Source organism: Sus scrofa, chromosome 4, assembly GCF_054392235.1.
Source record: "Sus scrofa isolate SSC_HxYL_T2T_F1_AM1 chromosome 4, Sscrofa_HxYL_maternal_Yorkshire_Landrace_v2.0, whole genome shotgun sequence".
Classification (NCBI taxonomy): Eukaryota; Metazoa; Chordata; class Mammalia; order Artiodactyla; family Suidae; genus Sus; species Sus scrofa.
In genome coordinates, this window is record NC_139386.1 from 71,144,042 (window position 1) to 71,168,182 (window position 24,141).

At 41.0% G+C, this 24,141-nt stretch overlaps 1 protein-coding gene across 2 annotated transcripts in view; it reads right to left on the bottom strand.

The window, feature by feature from the left end:
- PREX2 (phosphatidylinositol-3,4,5-trisphosphate dependent Rac exchange factor 2) overlaps positions 1 to 24,141 on the bottom strand; it is a 285,840-nt gene that overhangs the window by 95,472 nt on the left and 166,227 nt on the right. For both annotated transcript variants that reach the window (XM_021089269.2, XM_013996689.3), the window contains 8 exons: positions 22,506 to 22,725; positions 21,784 to 21,991; positions 13,815 to 13,994; positions 10,197 to 10,291; positions 9,021 to 9,103; positions 8,335 to 8,425; positions 7,567 to 7,695; positions 5,215 to 5,256 (listed from right to left, as the gene is read on the bottom strand). In XM_021089269.2, coding sequence (XP_020944928.1) covers positions 5,215 to 5,256; positions 7,567 to 7,695; positions 8,335 to 8,425; positions 9,021 to 9,103; positions 10,197 to 10,291; positions 13,815 to 13,994; positions 21,784 to 21,991; positions 22,506 to 22,725 — 1,048 coding nt within the window. The remainder of the gene's footprint in view (positions 1 to 5,214; positions 5,257 to 7,566; positions 7,696 to 8,334; positions 8,426 to 9,020; positions 9,104 to 10,196; positions 10,292 to 13,814; positions 13,995 to 21,783; positions 21,992 to 22,505; positions 22,726 to 24,141) is intronic.

Sequence of the window (24,141 nt, forward strand, 5' to 3'; positions counted from 1 at the left end):
CACAGGTTCCTGGCCTCACTCAGTGAGTTAAGGATCCAGTGTTACCACAAGCTGTGGTGTAGGTCACAGACGTGGCTCGGATCTGGCGTTGCTGTGGCTGTGACATAGGTCAGCGGCTACAGCTCCGATTCGAACCCTAGCCTAGGAACCTCCATGTACCTCGGGTGCTGCCTGAAAAAAAAAACCAACAAACAAAAACCAAACCAAAACAAAAACAGATGGCTGGTCATCCTATATGCAGGTAGAGATTCAAGGCAGAAACTCAGTAGGTAAAAAGCTCCCTCTATGTTTCTTGTACATTCTTGCTTTGCTTTTCAGTTGTGCTACAGTAAAGCAGAAAATATGGGAAACTAAAAAAAACTACTACTTCAGTAGCTTTTGCAGGAATACACCCACCTATAACCCAAGAATAATTTCTTAATAAAAATCCAATTGGAAAGACATTGCTGATATTAAGAGTGGAAAACTAAGGTCTAGAAAAGGAAAGATCTGGTTCCACTGGAAGCTTTAGAAGAAACCACAAAGGTTAGTAACTTTGCCATTAGTAGAAATAATTATCTGCAAAAATTGCTTTTAAGAAGAAATTAACAAATTTCTTCTTACTAGCAAAAATAGGACACTTAGGGAGTTCTTCTGTGGCACAGTGGGTTAACGATCTGGCATTGTTATTGCAGCAGCTTGGGTCAGGTTCAATCCCTGGCTGGGGAACTTCCAGATGCCACGGGCACAACCAAATAATAAAAAAGGATACTTAAATGTTTATTCTACTCTCTGCTACCATAGTCTATATGCATTACCACTCCTTAAAATTAGAGGAGTTTGTGATTAACACACTACTGTACATAAAATAAACAACAAGGACCTACTGTATAGTACCGACTTAATATTCTATAATAACCTATAAGGGAAAATAATCTTATATATATATTTGATTCACTTTGCAGTACACCTGAAGCTAACACATTGTAAGTCAACTATACTAAAATAAAAAATTTAAAAGCTTTTTCATTCAACCTCATTATCAAATCAGAACTGATCTCATATACATGGTATCCATTCATTACTTCAAACTTTTACCACTGAAGGCTCCAGAGTAATTAAACACTGCAACCAATTACTCGGGGTATGAAGAGGTAGAGGCCACAGCCAGGTCTATGCTCACAGCAGTGACAAGGTAGATATGAAAGATGCCCTTGGATTGCGCTGCCATTTAAATCTTAAAACCAACATGTTTTCAAATGAAAAACATTTAATACATGTTTATTACTGCAGGAGGTTATTTTCGTCTTTTTTTTTTTTTTTTTTTTGCTATTTCTTGGGCCGCTCCCGCTGCATATGGAGGTTCCCAGGCTAGGGGTTGAATCAGAGCTGCAGCCATCGGCCTACGCCAGAGCCACAGCAACGCGGGATCTGAGCCGAGTCTGCAACCTACACCACAGCTCACGGCAGCGCCAGATCGTTAACCCACTGAGCAAGGGCAGGGACCGAACCCGCAACCTCATGGTTCCTAGTCAGATTCGTTAACCACTGCGCCACGACGGGAACTTCCAGGAGGTTATTTTCAATTGCCATGCTCCTATTTTTAACAGAGAGTAAATGACTTTGTCTGCATAGATTTCAGATGCCTTTCACATATTAAGAGCTTTTCAAGTAACTTTGAACATGTTACCATCTCATGTGATTAACAAAGGCAGAAAACTCAAGAGTGTCAGAGAGAGGTGTTTACAATCTATCTCCAACTTAAATTCACAGCTTCTCAACACACTGCTTTTGCCATTTTTCTCCCATCAGCGACAATTTTCACAGAGTTGCCGTGAGAATGCAATAAAACAGTGGGTCTGAAAGCAGTGAGAACCATAGCTGTACAGACCTCTTTGAAGCACATAGCACAACTCAGAATACCTTCAACATGAAACAGCCTTAGAAATGCTCTTACAAAAAAAAAAAAAAAAAAAAAAATGAGTTCCCTTCGTGGCGCAGTGGTTAATGAATCCGACTAGGAACCATGAGGTTGCGGGTTCGATCCCTGGCCTTGCTCAGTGGGTTAACAATCCAGCATTGCAGTGAGCTATGGTGTAGGTTGCAGATGCGGCTCGGATCCCGCGTTGCTGTGACTCTGGCGTAGGCCGGTGGCTGCAGCTCCGATTAGACCCCTAGCCTGGGAACCTCCATATGCCGCGGAAGCGGCCCTAGAAAAGGCAAAAAGACAAAAAAAAAAAAAAAAAAAATGCTCTTACAGGCTACACCTTGTACCCTGGGCCTTCTGGCCGTGGGCCACCCTCCTCCCCTCTCCACCCAGCAAACTCGAAATCATTCTTCTAGAATCAACTCACTGAGCTACTGAAATATTATCTCCCCTTGTGAAATGTCCCCTCTCCTTCAGGAAGTGTGTGCGCTTCTTTGCACCCCCATCCTAACCCTCTACTGGAGGGCTAATGATGCAGCACTGTGAAACCTTGCCAACATGCTTGTGCTCCCTAATGGGTTGTCAGGACATCACCAGGGGAAGTGACATATCAAGAGATTTATGCTCAAGGACTTTAGAGGCGATAATCTGCTTTTCAACTACCCATCCCACCAATTTTAAACTATGCGATTCTAGGTATCAAATCCCTATTTGTAAAAGAGGCGTTATTCCTATGTCTTAGATGTGCAATAAAGATAAATGGGATACAAACATATAAAGCACTTAGCAAGGTGAAATTAGACAGGGATATTAGTGTGATTCCTCTTTTCTTTAGCATCTAGCATGGTGGCTGGTACATTGGTGCTCCAGTTTTATTGCTGAATAGATTAGGAATATCATGATAAAGAAACAAACCCAGGAGTTCCCGTCATGTCTCTGGTTAACAAACCCGGCTAGTAATCATGAGGTTGTGGGTTTGATCCCTGGCCTCACTCAGTGGGTTAAGGATCAGCATTGCCGTGAGCTGTGGTGTAGGTCATAGACATGGCTCGGATCTGGTGTTTCTGTGGCTGTGGTGTAGGCCAGCAGCTATAGCTTGGATTCGACCCCTAGCCTGGGAACCTCCATATGCCATGGGTGCAGCCCTTAAAGAAAGAAAGAAAGAAAGAAAGAAAGAAAGAAAGAAAGAAAGAAAGAAAGAAAGAAAGAAAGAAAAGAAACCCAGCAAGTGAGCTCCCAGCAAAAACATACAGAACTTCTTTTTTGCTTTTAATTATGCAGCTGTTTGAAATTCATGTATCCATCCTTTACCAAAATTATTCTCATTCATCATTTTTATTAATAAGAACTATAGCAAGAATCATAACAGCTGCCTCCAGTTTCTAGTAAAAGAAGAAAAGCAAGAGTTCTCTTTTTTGTGACAGCTTGTTTGTTATTTGGAAGATAAGAATTCCCCTGTAGAGGGAATACACTCAAAACAAATGGATTTTAATCTATCAAAGGCTTCCGTTTCATTTCAGTATTTAAGCATCTACTTAAATTCATCTTCCACAAACATGTTTTAAAATATTAACACATCACTGAATCTCAGCTATTTAAAAAGCTCAAGTTCCATAGCAAGCTTGCTGACAAAGAAAGAATGAGATGGTTTCCTAGATATGCAAGTAATCCATCATTATCCTGAGACTGTAGGGAAAAGAAAGCAAAATAAACAAGGAAACAAAAAGAGAATGGACAGAGAGACAGGAATAAAAGCAATTAGGCATAATACTTAGCAGACACAGGCTACTCTTTGCAAGAGAAAAGCATAATTTTGTAGCTAACAATATGGAGTAATTTGGCTATGGTTGGTACCATTCAAATTTCATAGAGAAAAAAAAGTGGGTAAATTAAATAGGAAAAAGGAGAATTATGATAGGAATAGAAAAATAAAACTGAAATGAAAATAAGAATGCCCACCTGAATATTAATAAATAAAGCAATGCATTCCAGGACCACTTCTGGAATTGTAGAACTAACTTTGCATTCCAAATTGGCAGAACTAACTTTCTATTTCAAAACTGCCACTTAGTATTTACAATAGATGCCCAATAAGGCATCTATTCAGCTAATCTTCCAGTTGCTCCAAAATATGTGTTAACTGACTACCATTTGCTAGTTATTATTATTCTGCTTGAATGTAGATTTCTTCATCTTTAAGACTGTGGAAACAATAATATTCTCACAGAGTAGTTGGGAAAACTCAATGAAATCCATAAAAATGGGTTCCACCAACTATGCTGCCTTTATGAAAGCTCAAAAAATGTAAGCTGATTATTTTTCGAAACATTTTAATGGAACCAGTTCTAGGACAATAGGCATAGAGCTGTGGTTGGACCCACAGATTTCTGAGCATTGTCCATAGTAAAGACCTGGTCGTGTTGACATTAGGGTTGTCTGCTTCAGTCGCCCAGTTTTTGTTATTATTATTAGTCAGTCAAACCCAATCCTCAAATAAAAAAACCCTCTTGGTTAATATGGCTCATCCATTCATTTATAATTTAAATTTTCCAAGTGTGGTAGACTGTAAACGTGGCCACAAATTCTTCCTCTCTCTGTGCCATGCCCTTCTAATATGATTTAGACTGAGATCAGAAACAGACTCATAGACATAGAGAATAGACTTGTGGTTGCCAAGGGGGAGCGGGGAGAGTGAGATGAACAGGGATTTGGGGGTTAGATGCAAACTATTACATTCAGAGTGGATAAGCAATGAGGTCCTCTTGATAGCACAGGGAACTAGATCCAATCTCTTGGGATAGAACATGATGGAAGGTAGGAGAAAAAGAATGTACATAAATATGACTGCGTCCCTATGCTGTACAGCAGAAATTGACATAACACTGTAAATCAACTGTACTCCAGTAAAAATAAAATAAAATTTTAAAAAAAGCACAGACTATTTCTCCTTGAATCTGAGACTGCCTACATCCTTGTTTATAAACAAAAGTTAATGTTTCACAGTAAAACCTATTTGTACAATTAACTTTACCAAAACCTGTTCCCTTTCTCCTTTTTAATTATATTTTGTATTAATATATTTTTATATGTTTTCATGCTTTTACCTGTAATTAAAAATGAGCATATGAGTTATGTTTCTATCAAAACTAAGTGTTTTTTTTTTTTTTAAATCTGTGCAAGGCTTTAGAGAAGGTAGAGATATTTCCATCTATTTTATAAACAGTTGAAGGCACTGCCTTCATATCATAGGACATCTAAGGTCATGGGCTACAATCATTCCAAATAGTAAAAATAATGTAAAATATTACCTGAATATTCAAGAAGAGCCAGGAGTATCCTACACTTTACCTCTGCAGAGAAAGCAAACATACCAGCCAGTTGTTCAGTCTTTTTCTGCAACAAACATCACATTTTAACTGTGAAGTAAAAATTAACCCAACCAAGTTCCTGTCGTGGTGCAGCAGAAATGAATCCAACTAGAAACCATGAGGTTGTGGGTTTGACCCCTGGCCTCGCTCAGTGGGTTAAGGATCCAGCGTTGCTGTGGCTGTGGCTGTGGTGTAGGTCAACGGCTACAGCTCTGATTAGACCCCTAGCCTGGGAATCTCCACATGCTGCAGGTGCCACCCTAAAAAGCAAAAAACGAGAACAAAATAAAAATTTTAAAATAAATTAAAAAATGAAAATTAGCACAACCTTTTTACCTTAGATGATAAAAATCCCATCCATTCTCTTGACAGGTTATTTTTGCCTATCTACCTACACACATTCTACTCACTGCTCAAGGCCCTAAAATCTCTTCCAGAATCTGAATTATATGAGTTAGTGAAACAATTCAAATCCTACCACCTCCATAGGTCATCCTAGCTATTGTAGCTTATATGGTGGTCTCCAAAGCCTACAGCATTATGGTCTTGATCAACAAACTGTCAAAAGACTACTGTTAATTATTTACACTTGTGAAGATTATAGATATAATATACAAGTACTAGATAATATAATGTATAAATATATTAAAATAAATATGCATGTAGGGTATATTATATTGTGGATTATATTGTGCATTACTTGTTAGATATATATATTCATATATACTATGAGTATACACACACACACACAGTGTGCCTTTCTTATCATTAGGTCAAGATACTTCCCTAAATGACAGAAAAAAATGAAATTAATAGACCCATCTATTGCATACCAGTTTTGTCATTTTTAGAAAATTCTTACTCTACATTGAGTCTCAACTCACTCCTTCATAAGTGATGATAACATCTATCTTATCTATTTTACAGGACTGTGTATAAAAAAATGGGAATTTTATATTGAAAGCCTTGGGAAATTATTTAAAGCACTCTGTACCTGTGAAGCACTATTATTATTGCAATCTGGATCTGGCTAAAGCTGGCATAGAAGTCTTTGAAGAGAGTCTTAAAAATATTTTTTAAAAAGTTCAGTAGTTCCTGTTGTGGTACAGCAGAAATGAATCCAACTAGTATTCATGAAGATGCAGGTTTGATCCCTGGCCTAGCTCAGTGGGTTGGGGATCCAGCATTGCCATGAGCTGTGGTGTAGGTCACAGACGAGGCTTGGATCCCTTGTTGCTGTGGCTCTAGCGTAGGCCAGCAGCTATAGCTCCAATTTGACCCCTAGCCTGGGAACTTCCATATGCCGCAGGTACAGTCCTAAAAAAGCAAAAAAATTAAAAAAAAATAAAAGTTAATAGTCAAGGGAGTAAATACATTTTCTAGGAGTGGGAAATACTGCTAGCAAGGGGCTGTAGTAGAGAATAAATATCAAACAATCTAGCACTATGGACATTTTGGACCAAATAATGCTTTGCTGGGAGGGACTGGCTGGTACCTTGTAGGATGTTTAGCAGCAGCTCTGGCCTCTACCCAGTAGATGCCAGTAGCAAACCCATGATTGGGACACTGAAAACTTTCTAGATGTTGCCAACCACTGGTCTAATACTGGGAAGAAAATCACTGCATTAGACTTGATTAAAAATTTAAACAAATGTCTCATTTCATCTTTTTCACCATAACCATCTTGGAAATGCTCAGGATTTTCTCCTTAGTAACTCTGACCCTGAACAACACACAATCAGATTCGCTGGAGTTGTCGCGAAGTTTGACATCTCCAATTAGAGGTTGTACCAGGTATAGGACGTGGAGTAAACAATCTCACACTTGCTAACAAACAACTTAGACAAACCCTTCTGGGAGAGAAACTTAAAACCTAATGATGCTACCTATCTAATTATTTTATTTCTCGCGATTCACAATAGATTTTTTTTAGACTTCCCATGAAATGCAGCTTCATGCCTTTGGCGAATCCTTTAGAAATATGTGTGGTATTTTTCATACTGTGAAATATGAAACTCCATCTATTTTCCTAAGTGAGAGCCCTTATTTTATTCATTGAGAATATTCTCTGTGATACAGTCCACACGGTTTAGATTCTCGGAACACAAGGTTCTGCAATCTGATTCCTTCTTTCCCTCCTCTGCCCTCACTCACCCTTTTTGGTCCTTTTATTTTCCTCATAAGATGAACCACTGCAAAAAGTAATCAGGGCACAACTGAACTTAGGGGTTTAATGGGTTTTTAAACGAGCATTGCTAATGTCATGCGATGTTCTTTGCTTGTCATCCTGACCTTCAACAAATTTTCTGATGTTCTGAGCAAGATTCCGGACGCTGCTGGGAAGATTCCAAGGATCTTGCTTGATGTGAAGCCTTAACCTTTTTGGACAACTCAGTTTTGGTTCCATTTCCTGCTGAAACTCTAAATAAACACAGAAAAGTGCTCTTAAGTCTCAACCATTTACCAGTTCACAAGCCCATAAACTACAGAATCCTTTTTCTTTCATTCCTGTGGTCCTCACCTAGCATCATGACAGTAATTTCTTGAGCTCTATCACAGAAAAAAAAAAAATCTGTTAAATCTAAAATCTAAATCATATTATTGTCTTCTTATATGTGTTTACACACAGGAGCAAATTTAGATAAAAACTCGCTTTCAACATCCCAAAATGGATGTCAGAAAGCAGTAGCTCTAGGGCTTGGTTCTGCCTGGCAACTCCCATGCCCAAAGCCCAGTCTCCACCACTGGGCTACCACCGAGTAGGCATGAAGCCTGATTTCAGCAAAAGCGACTCAGCACTTAAAGCTCTTCAATTAACTCATTTGGTTTGGCCCCTATGGGCATTAAACTTTTTAAAGTTTCAAAGAAATCTAAAAGGTCCTATACTGGTTTATATATATATATATGTATTCAACAATTGTCAAAATGGAAGTAGTATTAAGTGAATTGTGAAACTTGAGTAACCAGAACTTTTCTTCTCATGCCATGCTTTTGCTGCAATTACACTGTCTCCCACTTTTGTTTCCCAATTACCTCTAATAGTCACCTTTTAAACCTTACCTTGTAATCCTCGACCCGGCGTCAGGTACTTGGTTTGCTCAAAGGCTCTCACAACAGCTTGGCCTTTCAGGAGATTGGTAATGGAATCCACCTATCATGACAGCAGACATGTCTAAGAGTTTCCTCACTTCTCATTATGCATAAAAGATATTTCCAAGAGCAAGTTTTGTAAAATAACCTTTTTTTCCCTTAAAGCAACCATTATTTTTGAAATCCCATGCTGCTAGCAAAATCTATCTTTAAATATATATTGGGATAAACTCAGTTAATAACATTTACAATGACATCTCTTACTAGCCTACCCTATATTCATACAAAATATAAATTCACTTTACCAAAGGGGTAGGAGTTCTAGAATTATTTAAAAAACAAAAAACTTAAAAGTTACCATAATCCCTTTCAAAGTGGTAAAGAGTTCTACACTATGATTTTTGGTTATAGATATACATTTTTTTAAAAAATGCACAATACCCACATATATGAGCACCAAGATAATCTTGTGCTTCTTGAAATTAGGGATGAAGTTGAGCCAGAAATGTCATAAAGGAATATGAAAACCCACAAAGAAAGAATAAAAAGAATAGGTGGAAGCCTTTTCTTCTAACTCCAAACTTCTTTTCCTATGCCTGAAAAGGACATTCCTGATGGTTTTGTGAAAAAAATACCCACGCCTGTCCCAGCCGTACCTGGCTGAAAAGATGCTCAAGGCAACTGTGTATCTTGTCCTGCTTATCATGTGAAATGCGAACATTCAGGGGAAGTTCATCACCTAAATATAAAAAAAAAACCAAACATTTACCTTATGTTTAACATTCCAAAGCACTTTAATGTAAATAAAGTAAAAAAGAATTCAACACGAGCTATTATTCCATTCATTAGTCCTCATGTTTGGAAAAAGAATCCCCAAAGCTGTAATAGCTATTAGACAGCAGATGATTGCTCCTTCGAAGCTGAGGGGAAAGCAGAGTGTTGCACAGGAAGGAACCCTGTGGTCCCCACGTTAATGCTTCTTTCAGATGGTGCATTTTTCTAATGGTCGAATAGTTGGAAGAAACTGCCTATTTCAAATTTAAGACTTTTCCTGGTTGCATGCAAAGTCTTTGGAGCATACACAAAATAAAACATTTGTAAAATATTTATATCTTCTTCTTTATATCTTTTTCTTGTCACCCCTTTCCCCATCACCCACACGTCAGGCTGGCTCAAGAGCTGCTACTGTCTTAAAATCCTGTTTCAAAGCCCACACCCCACCCCTCAACATACATTGTCAGCAATGCCCCCTGTCCCAGTAAAACTTACTTCCTGTGTCCCCATTATCCTTCACAGTATCAGAGAAAGATCATAGGTAGTTCCCGCTGCGGCACAGTGGAAACGAATCTAACTAGGAACTATGAGGTTGCGGGTTCCATTCCTGGCCTCTCTCAATAGGTTAAGGATCCGGCGTTGCCTTGAGCTGTGGTGTAGGTCGCAGATGCAGCTTGGATCTGGCATTGCTGTGGCTCTGGCGTGGGCTGGCAGCTACAACTCCAATTTGAGCCCTAGCCTGGGAACCTCATATGCTGCCGGTGTGGCCCTCGAAAAGACAAAAAAAGACCCCCCCCCCAAAAAAAAGAAAGGACAAGAAAGATCATAAAACATCTCATATTCACAGAAAAATTAGTTCGTTTCTTCCATCTTTAAAAAAAAAAATCACTCTGTCTATAAAGGGATAGGGAAATTAACTTTCGCAAGCAGGTAAAGCCAAAAGGCAAGGTATGTGGCCACCGAGGCTGGCTGAAAAAAAGGAAAAACGTACAAGGATAAAGACCAATTCATCCTTTAAGCCTAGCATCAAAAAACTCACGTGCCTTCACCAAACGCACCTGAGTCCATCTCGTCACTGTGGAAATACGAGCTGCACTGGCTGCTACAGATGCTGGTGAAGGAGGCAATGGAATTCCGGTTGCTGTTGCAGTCGCTGGAAGAATGAAGATGTCACTGTAACTGTGCCCTTGACAAAGCTTCCCTCCACTTCTTATGGGATAAATGTATTATGACACAGTGACATTTATGAAGATGCTTTATAGACATGTATGTGAAAGATACATTTGTTCAACTCACATATTATCTTACTTTGATTGGGGGGCACTCCTGCAGCATGTGGAAGCTCCCGGGACAGGTATCAAACTTGAGCCACAGCAGTGACAATGCAGGATCCTTAAACAACTAGGCCACCAGAGAGTTCCCAATTATCTTATTTTTAAAAAAGGATCTTAGAAGTTCCTGTTGTGGCTCAGTGGGTTAAGAATCCAACTAGTACCCATGAGGATGCAGGTTTGACCACTGGTGGCCTCGATCATTCGGTTAAGGATCCAGCACTGCCACAAGCGGAGGCATAGATCTCAGATGCAGCTCAGATGTGGCATTGCTGTGGCTGTTGGCACAGGCCAGCAGCTGTAGCTCAGATTCAACCCCTAACCTGGGAACTTCCATACACCATGGGTGCTGCTCTAAAAAGAAAAAAAAAGGGGGGGGATCTTACGTTCAATCATATTTCAAATTTTCTTAAATCATATTATCTAATCCTAAATGAATTATTCATTTATTTAATTTTTTTTCTTTTTATGGCCACACCTGCAGCATATGGAAGTTCCCAGGCTAGGACTTGAATTGGAGCTGCAGCTGCAGGCCTACACCACAGCCATACCAATGCTGGATCTGAGGCGCATCTATGACCTTTTGGCAATGGCGGATCCTTAACCCACCAAGCAAGGCCATGGATGGAACCCTCATCCTCATGGAGACTACGTCAGGATCTTAATCCATGGAGCCACAACGGGAACTCCATAAATGAATTTTTTAAATGTGTAGTTATATACTGGAGTCAAACAAAACTTCAAATTCATCATAATCCATTTGATGGTATAGACCTGGAGTTGACTGGTTAAGAGAGAAAAAGTCTGGTTTCATGATTTCAGCCTTTCAACATTTTTCCGGTAACTTAAATGATAACTTATCAATTGTGCTCTGAGCTCCTCCACCAGGAAGATGGCACCTTGTCTCCACCCCAATGCCCAGCACAGGACATCACACCAGGTAAGTGCTTGATAATAGTGAACATCGAGGGAAAGAAAGATTGAAATGTTTGTTTATGAATATGGACACAAGACAGATTTCAGGAATAGTGCAGGAAACAAAATATTTGTTTTCCTTTCAAAATAAGTAAAAAAGACTCAGCTTTAAATTTATATTTAAGGAGTTCCCATCATGGCTCAGCAGTTAATGAACCTGACTAACATCCATGAGGACTCGGGTTCCATCCTTGGCCTCATTCAGTGGGTTAAGGATCTGGCATTGCCATGAGCTGTGGTGTAGGTCAAAGACATGGCTCAGATCCTGAGTTGCCGTGGCTATGGTGCAGGCTGGCAGCTACAGCTCTGATTGGACCCCTAGCCTGGGAACCTCCACATGCCATGTGTTTGGTCCTAAAAAGCCAAAAAAAAAAGAGACCAAAAATAAAATAAATAAATAAATTTATATTTAAAAGTCCTGTTTTATCCTAGAGGGAATCCGAGAGTGATTTAAATTATCTGATGACTAGATTTTGAGGTAAGAAAGTATTTTCATTTTAATTATTTACTGATTGATTGATTTTTTGCTTTTTAGGGCCACACTTGTGGTATATGGAAGTTCTCAGGCTAGGGGTTAAGTTGGAGCTATGGCTGTTGGCTTACACCACAGTTATAGCAACACAGGATTCAAGCCACATCTGCGACCTACACCACAGCTCACAGCAACTTCAGATCCCCGACCCACTGAGCGAAGCCAGGGATCAAACATGCATCCTCATGGGTACCTGTCAGTTTCATTTCCACTGAGCTAAGATGGGAACTCCAAGAAAGTATTTTTAGATCTGTACTTTCCCTTTGGAAGAAACCACAGGGTCTTATTCAAGATCATACTGGTCTCCTTAGAAGCTCAAAAAAAAAAAAAAAATGAAATGGTAAAAATGAATGGTTTCATATATTATTAAATTCCTAGCTATAATTAATGCATGTATTCATTGAAATCCTTTTCACATAGAAGCTGGAACAGTAGAGTGGTTAATCAACTGTGAGCCAGAGCACCTGACTTCATAGGTAAATTGTATGACTCCTGTGGGCCTCAGCTTCCTTAGATATAAAATGCAGTTAATATCCGAACCTGCCACAGAGGCTCATGGGAGGAATTATGTGAAAACATCCTGTTCCCCCGTGTGTCTGGTAAAAATATGTTTTTAATGTGAGCTATTAGTTTGTGGTAAATATCGCTGGTGAGACAACTTTGATTTTATAGTAATTGCTAAATAGCTTTTCATTGTAAAACACTGTGTAATGAATAAGAGAGAATAAGACAGTTTCAGTCTTCAGTTAATGTGAATAAAACGGGAGGTTCTGAAGCTGCACACGCAGCACACAAGGCAGGTTACACCAGCTTCAGGGAGGTGTCCAGAGATGTGAGGATTCAAAGGGGGGAAAAAACATTCAATGAAGGGAGTTCACTGGAGGAACCATCACTCAAGCATCTGCTAAGAAGATGACCACAGAGTTTGGAGGGAAGGCGTTATGGGTTGCACTGCATCCGAGTCCAAATTCGTACGTCCAGCACTCCATATCCCAGAACATGACCTTATTTGGAGGGAGGGTCTTTACAGAGGTAATCAAGTTAAAATGAGTCATTAGTGGGGACCTTGATCCAGTATGACTGGTGTTCTTATAAGAGGAAATCTGGACATGGTGACATGCTTGGGAGAAAAAGGATGGGAAGAGATAGAGGGAGAAGATAGCCATCTGCAAGCCAAGAAGAGAGACGGGGACAGAGCCTTCCTTCACTGCCCTTGCAGAGAACCAGCCCAGCTGACACCTGGATTTCGGACTGTCAGCCCTAGTACTGTAAGATCATAAATAAACAACTTCTGCTCTTCGAGCCACCCAGTTCTTGGTTCTCTCTGACTGCAGTCCTACCTACATTGTACAGAAGACATGTAGAGGAGAAAAAATGCACAAAGCTGGTCAGAGAGGCTAGCAAAAGAACCAAATCCACTGGCTGCGCACATAGAATAAAAGGAGGAGAAACAAGATGAAAAGAACTCCTATTCCGCACCCAACAGTCCAATCATCAGAAACCGATATTCTCCAAAAAAGCTGTTAATGCAGGCACAACGCACTTATTTGCCATACATGTTACACAATCCATTAGAGAACAACAAATCTCCCAAATTAGGTCCACCCAGCTGGAGAATAAAAAGTAATAACCAAATTACTCAGGTAACTAAAGGGAAGACATTTGAAAGACGGTGACGTGTCACTTCACTTTGTCTAGGATGAGTAACAGCCAGCGGTTATTTCGTGGGAATAATAAACAAAAACAACAGTCAAAATTTTTTTTCAAGACCTTTGTGATAAATGCAGAGTCATATTTGACTTGGTTGATGAGATGAGTTTCAGGAATGAATGAATTACCTGTACGAGTCCCTGTTGCTGATGGTGTCATGACCCGAATCTTCCTGCTCATCTCCGACCATGTTAAAACAGACGCGTTTGCTGTTTCTCTCTCCCTTCTCGTTGTCACTGTCTGCTGGAGCTATGGACTCAGATGCCTTACGTTCCAATTTAGGAGAATGTGTTATCGAGGACAGAAGGCTTCAATGGGATGTGAAGAAAACAAAAAAGAGTAAGTACACATTTTCACACTGGCAGTGACAGATAACTACCTTGCTTGTTGAATATGACAAGTGGACAGATGTTTCTAGAGTGCTTCTTCTGTGTTTCACCTGAAATTAATATCTGATTGCCTAAAAAGCCTGTCGTTCAAAGTTCACTCTCTCCTCGCAGCATCAATAGTAGAAATGGCACACAACTTGGATGAGAAAGCTGTGTTCAAATCCAGGTTCTGCCCCTGATTAGCTGTGTTATCCTAGCAAACTCTGGCAGTGCTCTTTGACACCTATGAAATGTAGACAACAGGACCAGCCAGCCCACAGGGTTGCTGTGGGAAAGGAGTGCAACATAGTGTGGGTTCACAATGAGCGTCACCTTGCCTCTCTGCCATTGTTACTGCTGTCACCACCATATGAAAATACTTGGAAACTTCGAAATGTTACCAGGTATTAAAACAAACACTAAATGGGTTTAAATCTCCTCGCTGGCTTGCCCTCAGATATCAGAAACCCAACCACCTGCCTCCTCCCACCTTGGGAGTTTCCCCAGGGCTTTCTCTATTTGTTAGGAAGAATATCACACTCATGCAAACAGGAGTCCTGCCCATCGTGACCCTAAGATGCTAAACGGAGTCACATGTCAGGTGAAGACAGGAGGCAGCAAAGGCCAACCCAATATCATCCACAATCCAGCCATCAAGAAACATCATGAATCTGCATAAAGCTCTTCCACTGGGCTCAAGGCTCAAATGCACTTTCAGACTTTGAACTGGCCTAACATTTACTACAGACTCTGAGTTGCACTGATTCCACTAGGCTGAATGTTTGGCCATAAACAGTTCTTATGAGAATTGTCTAACTCAAATGACACAAAAATGGAATTGGGTTTACTATCAAACAATGTGTTACGAAATTTGCAAAACAAACTGAACCGTATCTGAACAAACAGCATGGCTGCCCCAGCCAGCGACTGATCGCCTTCTCATTTACCAAATGAGATGACATTCTGTTCTATTCAGCAGCACGTATGCACATTTCTTGACGTTCATTTTTCCATAGCAAGGCTATGTTTGTTTTACCTCAAGACCATGAAAATGTCTTGTATCTCTTATTCATATCCCATAATGTCATATCCAATGCTGTGCATTGAGTAAATATGTGTACGGTACCACGCATTGCCCTTGGTGCTGTGCATACAGTTTACAAAACAAACACAAGTCCCTGCCCTCCTGGAGCTTAAATTCTACAGGGAGGAAACAAACAAGAAAGAAACTGTGTGGTATGTCACGTGGTGACAAATGTTGAGGAGAAAAATAAAAAAAGAGAAAGAAGCCGGGGCTGCAACTTCAAATAGTGTCACCAGGTAAAGTCACTGTGAGATGAGAGGTGAATAATATTTCAGATGATAGCTGAATACTATTTTGGCATTTTACAGTTTTTAGACAGCAGGAAAATCAGGAAGCTGTGTTAGATGGCTCAGGACCCCACGAAGCTATGAATTATTTTAAACACGTTCTTTCTATTTGGAAAGATACTTTTATGTCTCACAAGACAGACTGTGTATTTCTTCACTCCCTCCGCCCAAAAGATTAAAGCATTAGATGAACTCCAATTACCCAAGCTGTGTACTGCACAGAGAGATGAACTCTGCATAGCAAAGAGGAAAGAGATGCAGGAGTTCTCATTCTGCAAGGAGTCCTCTGTGCTTTATGTATCTTTAAATTAGGAGTCATGGGGCTCAGTCTACACACTTTTTTCAAAGCTCTCTGAATTGTATTCATATATTTGCTTTTCATTTTAAACAGCTGCAGTCAGGTTTACACTGACCCTGTGGGAACAAGTGTTGGGCTCACAAGCAAATGATGGAAAAACAGTGTTTCTGACACAGCGTTTTTTGTATAACATTTCTAAATTCCTATAAGTAATAAAATGCATAAAGCTGAATATTGGTGCTCACAGGAATATTTTCCTTTGCTTTTGCTCGTCTACAGGGTGAGGCTCCCTCCAATTGCTTATAGGTCCATTGATTCTGAGTTAACATCCTGAGCCTACTGTCGGCCAGCTCAATCTCTGACTGATGCTCTGATGAACAGAGATTTTTGTTTGTAGTGGATTGCTTCTACCTGTGTATTTTCCATTAAATAGAGACGAAATGTCATCATCTTCTTCATCACAGCTAATATTTGCTGAACTCCTGTCACAGACGCTATGCTAAGAACCTAAGAGGTTATTAATTCATTCAATTGCAAAACCACCCTATAAAGTGTGTATCATTTTTATCATCATTACTGTTATCCTCATTTTAGAGATGGGGTGAGCGAGACACATGCACATACAAATACTCTGCAAACTAAGCAGAACGCCCTCTCCCTGGGTATCACTCATCACTCTGGAGGGTGGAGGCGGTCATGAGAGCTGCCCACCACCCCCATGGGTGCTGCACGTGACTGGGTGGGCCCCCTCCCCCAGCGAGGGTAGGGGTGACCACGTGTCTTGCTTATGCCAATGCAATGTGAGTGGAGGTGACACAGAACCCTCCCAGGTGGAAGGCTTTATGCACGTGTGCTCTCTGCCTCATGCCCTCTTCCTCCTGTGACAACCTGTGACATTCTAGCCCTAGAGGCTCTGCCCACCTGGACCTTGAGTGAGGTCATCCTGGAGCAGAGACCCTGTGACCCAGATGGATGTGGAAAGTGAGCAAGACAAAACTTTGCTGTTTCATCTGTGAGGTTTTAGACTTTTTGTTAACAGTGAAAGGGGTTTCAAAATGAAACAACTGTATAGAAAGCAGGATGTCTTGAGGAGTAAGACATGAGTGACTAGGACTCAGGAGTGTTGCTTGGTCCTAGGGAAGCAGGCATAGCCTCTTCATAGATCAGCTGTCAGCTGATACTTGAGTTCCTAGGAGGCTGGCCAGGCTGACCTCAGGAGCAGGGCTGGCCAGGCAGAGGGGTGTCACATTCCAAAATTGGAAAGAAGCTAGTGCAGCGGGAGCTCATGGGAACGGGCTTGGAGAGGGGGATGGGGGCAAATCGGGTAGGGAGGTGCAGACCAAAGCAATACATCTGGTACTACTTTTGTTGCACTGCAACTCCATCACATGGTTTTGAGCAGGGGACCAGTGCAATTTACCCTGACAGACCCCTCTGGCACCTGCTGAATGGAGAATGTATTTGATGGAGAGGCACAGCTGGAAACTCTTCTGCTGGTCTAATGATGGTGACCCAGTCTAAGGTGAGGCGGTGGACACATCCTGAGGTTTAACTGACAGAACTCACAAGGTACTGGAGGTGAAAGGGAAGGAAACAGAAGGATCAAAGATGATACCTAGATTCTGACTTGATAAACCGAGGAGATGGAGACTACTTTACTGAGAAGGGGGGTGACCTTGATGGCGGCTCGGCAGGAGGGCAGCTGGGGGCGGGCGGGGGGGGGGTCCCAAGCAGACATGGGTTTCAGAAACAAATCTAAGTTTGAGGTGTCTTTGATACAGCCCAGTGGTTCATAACCCAACCCATAGCTAGACTGGGAGAAGGGGAAATGTCAGACTCTGAATTGGCATAAAACTTGCTACAGACTCTGAGTCACACGGATTCCACCAGGCTGAGTGTTTGGCCATAAAACGGTTCTTATTAGAATTAACTCAAAATGACACAAAAATGAAATCAGTCTTTACTATCAAACAAGGTGCCATAAAACTTGCACAACAAATGAAACCATTCCTGAACAAACAGCCCGGGCATGGCTTCCCCAGGCAACAACTGTCTTCTCATTTACCAAACACAGATGCCATTCTGTTCTACTCCACGGCACATATGCACCTTTCTGCGCACCTCATTTTTCCATAGCAAGGCCATGTTTGTTTTACCTCAAGACCATGAAAATGTTTTATACCTCTTACTCATATCCCATAACGTCACATAAGCCCCTATGTAATACCTGTTATTTTTTTTGTGAAACTGTGTCCACTTTAATACATTTAATGCATTTACCAGCAAAATACTTGAGAAAACCTTGGAAGTTAACTCCACCACCAGCCCTGCTGTTCCCATCTGTAACCCCCAGCTCGCTAGCTGTCCTATAATATGTTTTGTCCACCATTCAATCCTGGAATATTTGGCACCTGCAAAGAGAAGTCCATTCTCCAAGTTCCCATCTCCACCAGCCCCCAATACTCCTTATTCATTTCCTTCCTGTGAGACCACACAACCTCAATTTTACAATCCTGTCAAAGGTTTTGGATACTCCATGAATTACTTTCCCTTTCACTCAGGTCTCATACCTAAGCATCACTAACCAGTAAAGAGCCCATTAAAGGGCAAAAGTATTTAGCTTTCCAAAACGGAAGAGGAATCACAAAGTCTTGACCAAATACTACTTTTTTTTTTTTTTTTTTTTTTTTTTTTTTTTTTTTTTTTGCTTTTTTGCTTTTTAGGGCCACATCTGTGGCATATGGAAAGTTCCCAGGTTAGGGGTCAAACTGGAGCTACAGCTGCTGGTCTACACCACAGCCACAGCAACACAGGATCTGAGCCGTGTCTGCGACCTACACCACGGCTCACTGCAATGCCGGATCCTTAACCCACTGAGCAAGGCCAGTGATCAAACCCACATCCTCACGGATACCAGTCAGGTTCGTTACTGCTGAACCACAAAGGCAACTCCTTTATTTTTTTTGGCTTTGACCAAATTCTTAACATCGCCTTATTTCCCGTACTAGATGGCAAATCTGTCTCTAGTTCTATTTTTGGATCTGACAGAGCAGGAGGATATAGTACAATACCTATGTGGTTTTTCTTTTTGGTCTTTAGGGCCACATCTGGGGCATATGGAGGTTCCCAGGCTAGGGGGTCTAATCAGAGCTGTAGCCGCCGGCCTACGCCACAGCCATAGCAACGCCAGATCCGAGTCCTGTCTGTGACCTACACCACAGCTCACGGCAACACCGGATCCTTAACCCGCTGATCGATCGAGGCTGGGGATCAAACCCGCAACCTCGTGGTTCCTGGTTGGACTCATTTCCACTGGGCCATGACGGGAACTCCAGTACCTATGTGTTAAAGGACATTTTATCCTAGAAGCGTTTCCAAGTGACAGGGAAACCAGACTTCATGGTAAAGACCAGGGCCAAGCTCAGCACCAGGCCCTTGCACAGAGGTGCGTGACTTTGAGAAAGGCCAGCAGTGGGAGGTGGTGAAGCAGTGTTCTTAAAACATGGCCAAACCTCTGAGATCTGCCTCTCTACTCTGCAGTGGCAGTTATGTCGGATGAAGAACAATTACTACACAGTGAGAAAACTGTTTGGTAACTGGCGTTTTCAATAATTTGTCCAGCTTGGCTGCACAGCAGCATCTCTGAATGGGGCAGTGGGAATATAGGCACTTGGTCAACTGCACCGTCTTAAAGTGGTTATTTTACACGTTGAATTACGTGGAGCATATTTATATTTAGAATTAAATTATTTGGTGCACACAGAGAAGCCCAAGGAAGTTTCTCAAATCATTTGCTCATTTCATGTCACTCTCCTAATAAACACGCACAGTTGGTGAAGGCTTTTAGAATAACAGTGGGGAAATCGTAACTAAAAGTAGGTAATCATTTTAAGTAGGTTTTGGGTTAATAAAAATAGCTTAACTCTCTTTCTGAAACTAGCACATTAAATATAAAGCATATTAAACTAAGTAAAGGGAGCGCCTTGGCTCTAACCATTTTCTTGAAAAGACATTCACGTGAGCCTAACTTCTTTTTTTAAAAAAAGTCAATAAATTAACAAAGTCTGGAGAAGTGCCAGGCAGTACTGGGTCATCAATGCATCAGAGACCCAGTCTCCAAGGCAGTGTTCACGCAGGCACATCAATAAACCTGCCATCAACAAAGAACTCATCTGAAAAGGAGGAATAATAATTCTTGGTTTAACTGGAAGCATGGGATTGGTCCAGGTGTTCTCCTAAAACCCCTCGGAGATCTAGGATACAGGATTCAATGCCACTATCTATTGCCTTTTTACTACAGAGTCTTCCTCCTGAACTTTCTAACATACTTCAGGGGAAAAAAAAGAAACTGGTTTCTAGAATATATATAATAAAATCAATTTATTAAATCAAGTAAAATAATGTTCTAAAACATTAACTTCTCTGTAATAAGATCATTCTAAAACAATTCCAAATATCCTACCATTGCTTTTAAAAAAAACCTCACCTGTTCTATAGGTAACCCCAAACTGTTTAATCTGTCCATAAATGGAGTGGTCACAATATAAGGTAACAAGGATTACAAGTAATTTTTTGAAAACTAGTGAATCAGACAAAGGAAAACACAATTTCAATTCTCAATTAACTCATAAAAATGTCAGAAATAGCAGAGAGTACCTGTTTTATTAGTATAATGTCTAATTACAACAAATGCTTAGAATAAGTTCTCAATATTGCACGTCAAAAGTGAATTATCTGTGGAAGCAGAGATGAGGCGTGTGGACTAAATAATGCACATGCGACAGCAACTGAAATCTGTCCTTTCATAGAGAGTACAGCGTCACCTTACTTCCCATACTAGATGGTCCTTATACCATTTTAAGATTCTACTACCTCTGATATAGTCAACAATTTCAGTCCCCTGAGTGACAGGCAAGCATGTCAAGCACTAGACTGATGGCTTTTCATATTCATTTTCATAATTTTCATCACAAACATATAACTTTTTTTATTATTCACCCCCATTCTATACCTGCAAAACTGAGCTGCCCCAAATCCCACATTATTTTGACAACCCAGAGCCGCCTTGACTACATGTGATGCAGTCTCACACACCGCCATGTGACAGAACAGCCCCCAGAGTTCAGCCAATTCTCCAACCATCACATTCTCAAAGAAGAACCAGAGGTGATCTCTTTGGAAAAATTGTATTCAACCTCTGTTCTTGGTAAAAGTTTCCAAATTACTGGTGCAGCTATTTGGCTCATTGCTTAAGGAAACCATTAATTCAATCAGAAGAGAAAAAAAAAAAAGGTGTTGGTTATTGATCCTAAGGTTACGTAATATTTCTTTGCTAGTTTATCAAATATTCTAAGGATACAGCATATTTTCCCTTTTTTCATAAACACCTATTGAGCATATATCCGCCAAATATTGTGTTCTGGCCTATAAAGACAGAAGGAAATCCCTATGCACAGTGCATATGCTTACAACCATGTCGCTCAGGTTAACATTTGCACACGGAAACTTCATTAGCATTTTCTCTATGAAAGAATTTTGTTGTTCTCTTCCCTTAGGTTCACTGCTTCCTTCCTAAATACAGATCTATATAGGTGCCATGTTTTATCATTTTTAAGGTGTTGGAATGAAGAGGATCTATATCCTTAGCAAAAATTCCTCCATCGTCAAATACTAAAGAGAGAATAGGCGTATGTGCAAAAGTCACATTTCCTACAGGTATTTGATTAGGTACGTTTGAAAGTACAGTAGAGAATTCCTGTTGTGGCTCAATGGTAACGGACCTGACCAGTATCCATGAGGATGCAGGTTTGATCCCTGGCCTTGCTCAATGGGCTAAGGGTCAGGTGTTGCCATGAGCTGCAGTGTAGGTCCCAGATGTGGCTCCGATCTGGTGTTGCTGTGGCTATGGCGTAGGCTATGGCGTAGGCTGGCAACTGCAGCTCCAATTTGGCCCCTAGCCTGGGAACCTCCATATGCCACACATGCAGCCCTGAAAAGCAAAGAAAGTAAAAATTAAAAAAAGAATTTAAAAAATAAAAGTACAGTCAATAAAATACTTACTCATCTATTTGACAAACACACAACTCCACCTCTTTCAGTGCAGTCTGCAGCTTGCCCAGCAGTTTGTGATAGATATCTTGGGTTTCCAAGTCTTCTTCTTTTAACAAATACCGGAGACCGTGCCCGTCTTGCTGTCCCAGAGACAGACCTGATGGGGCTGCCATGGTCGTAATTGTGTGTTGGATATAGACCATGGGGCTCAGCTTTCCTGAGGAGGTAACATCATTTCACAGAAATAGTTATGACCTTTAACTTACAGTAACCACCACAGGTGATCCATTTTAGATGCCCCAGCTAACACACAATAAAATGCCAATCCAAAGCTGAGTTTCATTTAGGAATTAAAACTGATGGAGAGCTGTGATCCAAAACTAGGAATACAGTTTGATCCCTGGGTCCCACCGTGGAGGGTGGAATGGCCTGGCTTCCTTTGCAGCTGCTCCTTCTGTATTTTTCTCATTGTTTTAGGGCCATTTCAATGAGCGATTTCACAGCAAGATGAGCTGTGCCTATCATGAATGGAAAGACAATCATTCTCAGAGGAAAGGTAATCCAAAGGCACAGGTCCATTTTCATTCTACCAACACTTATGTGTAATTATACAAATGATTAGAGTGAGGGAGCCTTTCTTTATAAAATCTCAACCTTGCTTACACACCAGGGACCTGTCCAGTTACAGGGATGGGGGAATAATTTTGATCAAGTTTAAAAATCTAACCTACCTTGCTCTGACTTATTTTCTTTATCATGAGAATTAGGCTTCCTATTATCCAACTGGACACCAAATGCACTTCCCAGGGAAGTGGATGTTTTGGGGTAAGAAACTTCCATCACATTGACGTGGCAGTTGGTCGGGCAGAAATCACTGCTGTGCAGCGGGGAGATTTTCGATTTGGCCTGTTTAAAGGTGGGCCAGGCTCTATTCTTCAGGACCCGAGAAAACTGTAAATGAAAGAAGACAGAAAAAGCAGTTGAACACACGGTGGTAATGCAAACATCCCTATAAAAATCCAAAGAAAATTAAATCATGTCAACGAGAATGAGTGAAATAAATTATAAGTTGTTAGAAATTAAGCCATTATCTAAACCTCCCCCTACAGTCTTAGAAAAGTAAAGCAATATGAGCAGCAAATGCCTATGGTTCCATTGAAACTCTGATTGCAGTGTAAGTGCTGAGAGAAATGAGTTTAAGGGATCAATAGTACTTGCCAAGACTCAAATCCACAGGATGGGAGTCTGATAAAGAAATCAAACCAGCATCCTAGGACACCAAGATAGGAACACAATATTTAAAGCAAAGCTGGGTGGGAGAACAGGGTAGCTGTGAGGTCAAGGGTGGGAGAAGAGGAATTATTCCAAACATTGTCAGAAAGCCAACCCACTCCCGAGTCTGTGACAGGTTAAACAGCACAGCATGGTGGCGGTGACACCAAATGACTGGACAATTGGGAGACCCGACAGTACTTCCCACACCTCCTGCTCATCACTGCTGAGCCTTGGGTCAGGATCAGCTTGAAGAGCAGCATGGACTCTGCTTCTGTGCCACTGAGAATAAAGTGATGCTCAGGGGATTTACATAACGTCCATGGAGTCACTCTACTATCTAAAACCCTGCCGTCCAAACCCAGAGTCTGTACTTGTCATGGTCTATACAGCCATCCACCCCAAGTCTGGCCCCTTCCTGGTTTATTTATCTCCAGCTCTCTTCCCCTTGCTCCCAGTGCTCCTTCCAGACTTCACTCAGTTCCTCTCACACACCATCTACTCATCCGAGATCTTTGTCCAGGCTATTCATGGTACCCAAAATATTCTTCCATTGCTTCCAAACTTTCTCCTATGCATTTTCAAGTCCTATGAAATCATCAAGAGACCTTCCTTGAGCCCTAGTCTAGGTTCCGTTTTCCTGGTTAGGTGCTAGGTGACAGCACACTGTAACCCTCCTTACAATTATGACTGATTTTCTGATTCCATCTTGCTTAACAGACGGTAAGTTCCGTGAGTGTAATGCTTACATTTGTCTTGTGCGCCATAAACAGGCATCTCAGAACTGAACTGTAGTTTCAAAAGCAAAAGACTGAGAGCCACCAGCTTCCTGGGTTTTAGTCAAGGCGTCCCAATAACTCATGTCATGCTGGGCAAGTCACTGTCTTTGTCGCTTTTAGTAAAATGTGGAATGTGGATTAAATAATCTCTACGCTTTCCTCTTGCTCAAAAACTATAACCTATCTACTTATTCTACTAGCAGGGTAGTAATCTGAAGAGACTAAAAATGAATACTACCACTGGTTACTAATTTTACTGGGTTAAATGCAAGAATAGAGATGGGACATCTGAAATCACATCTGGAGTTCCTTGGTG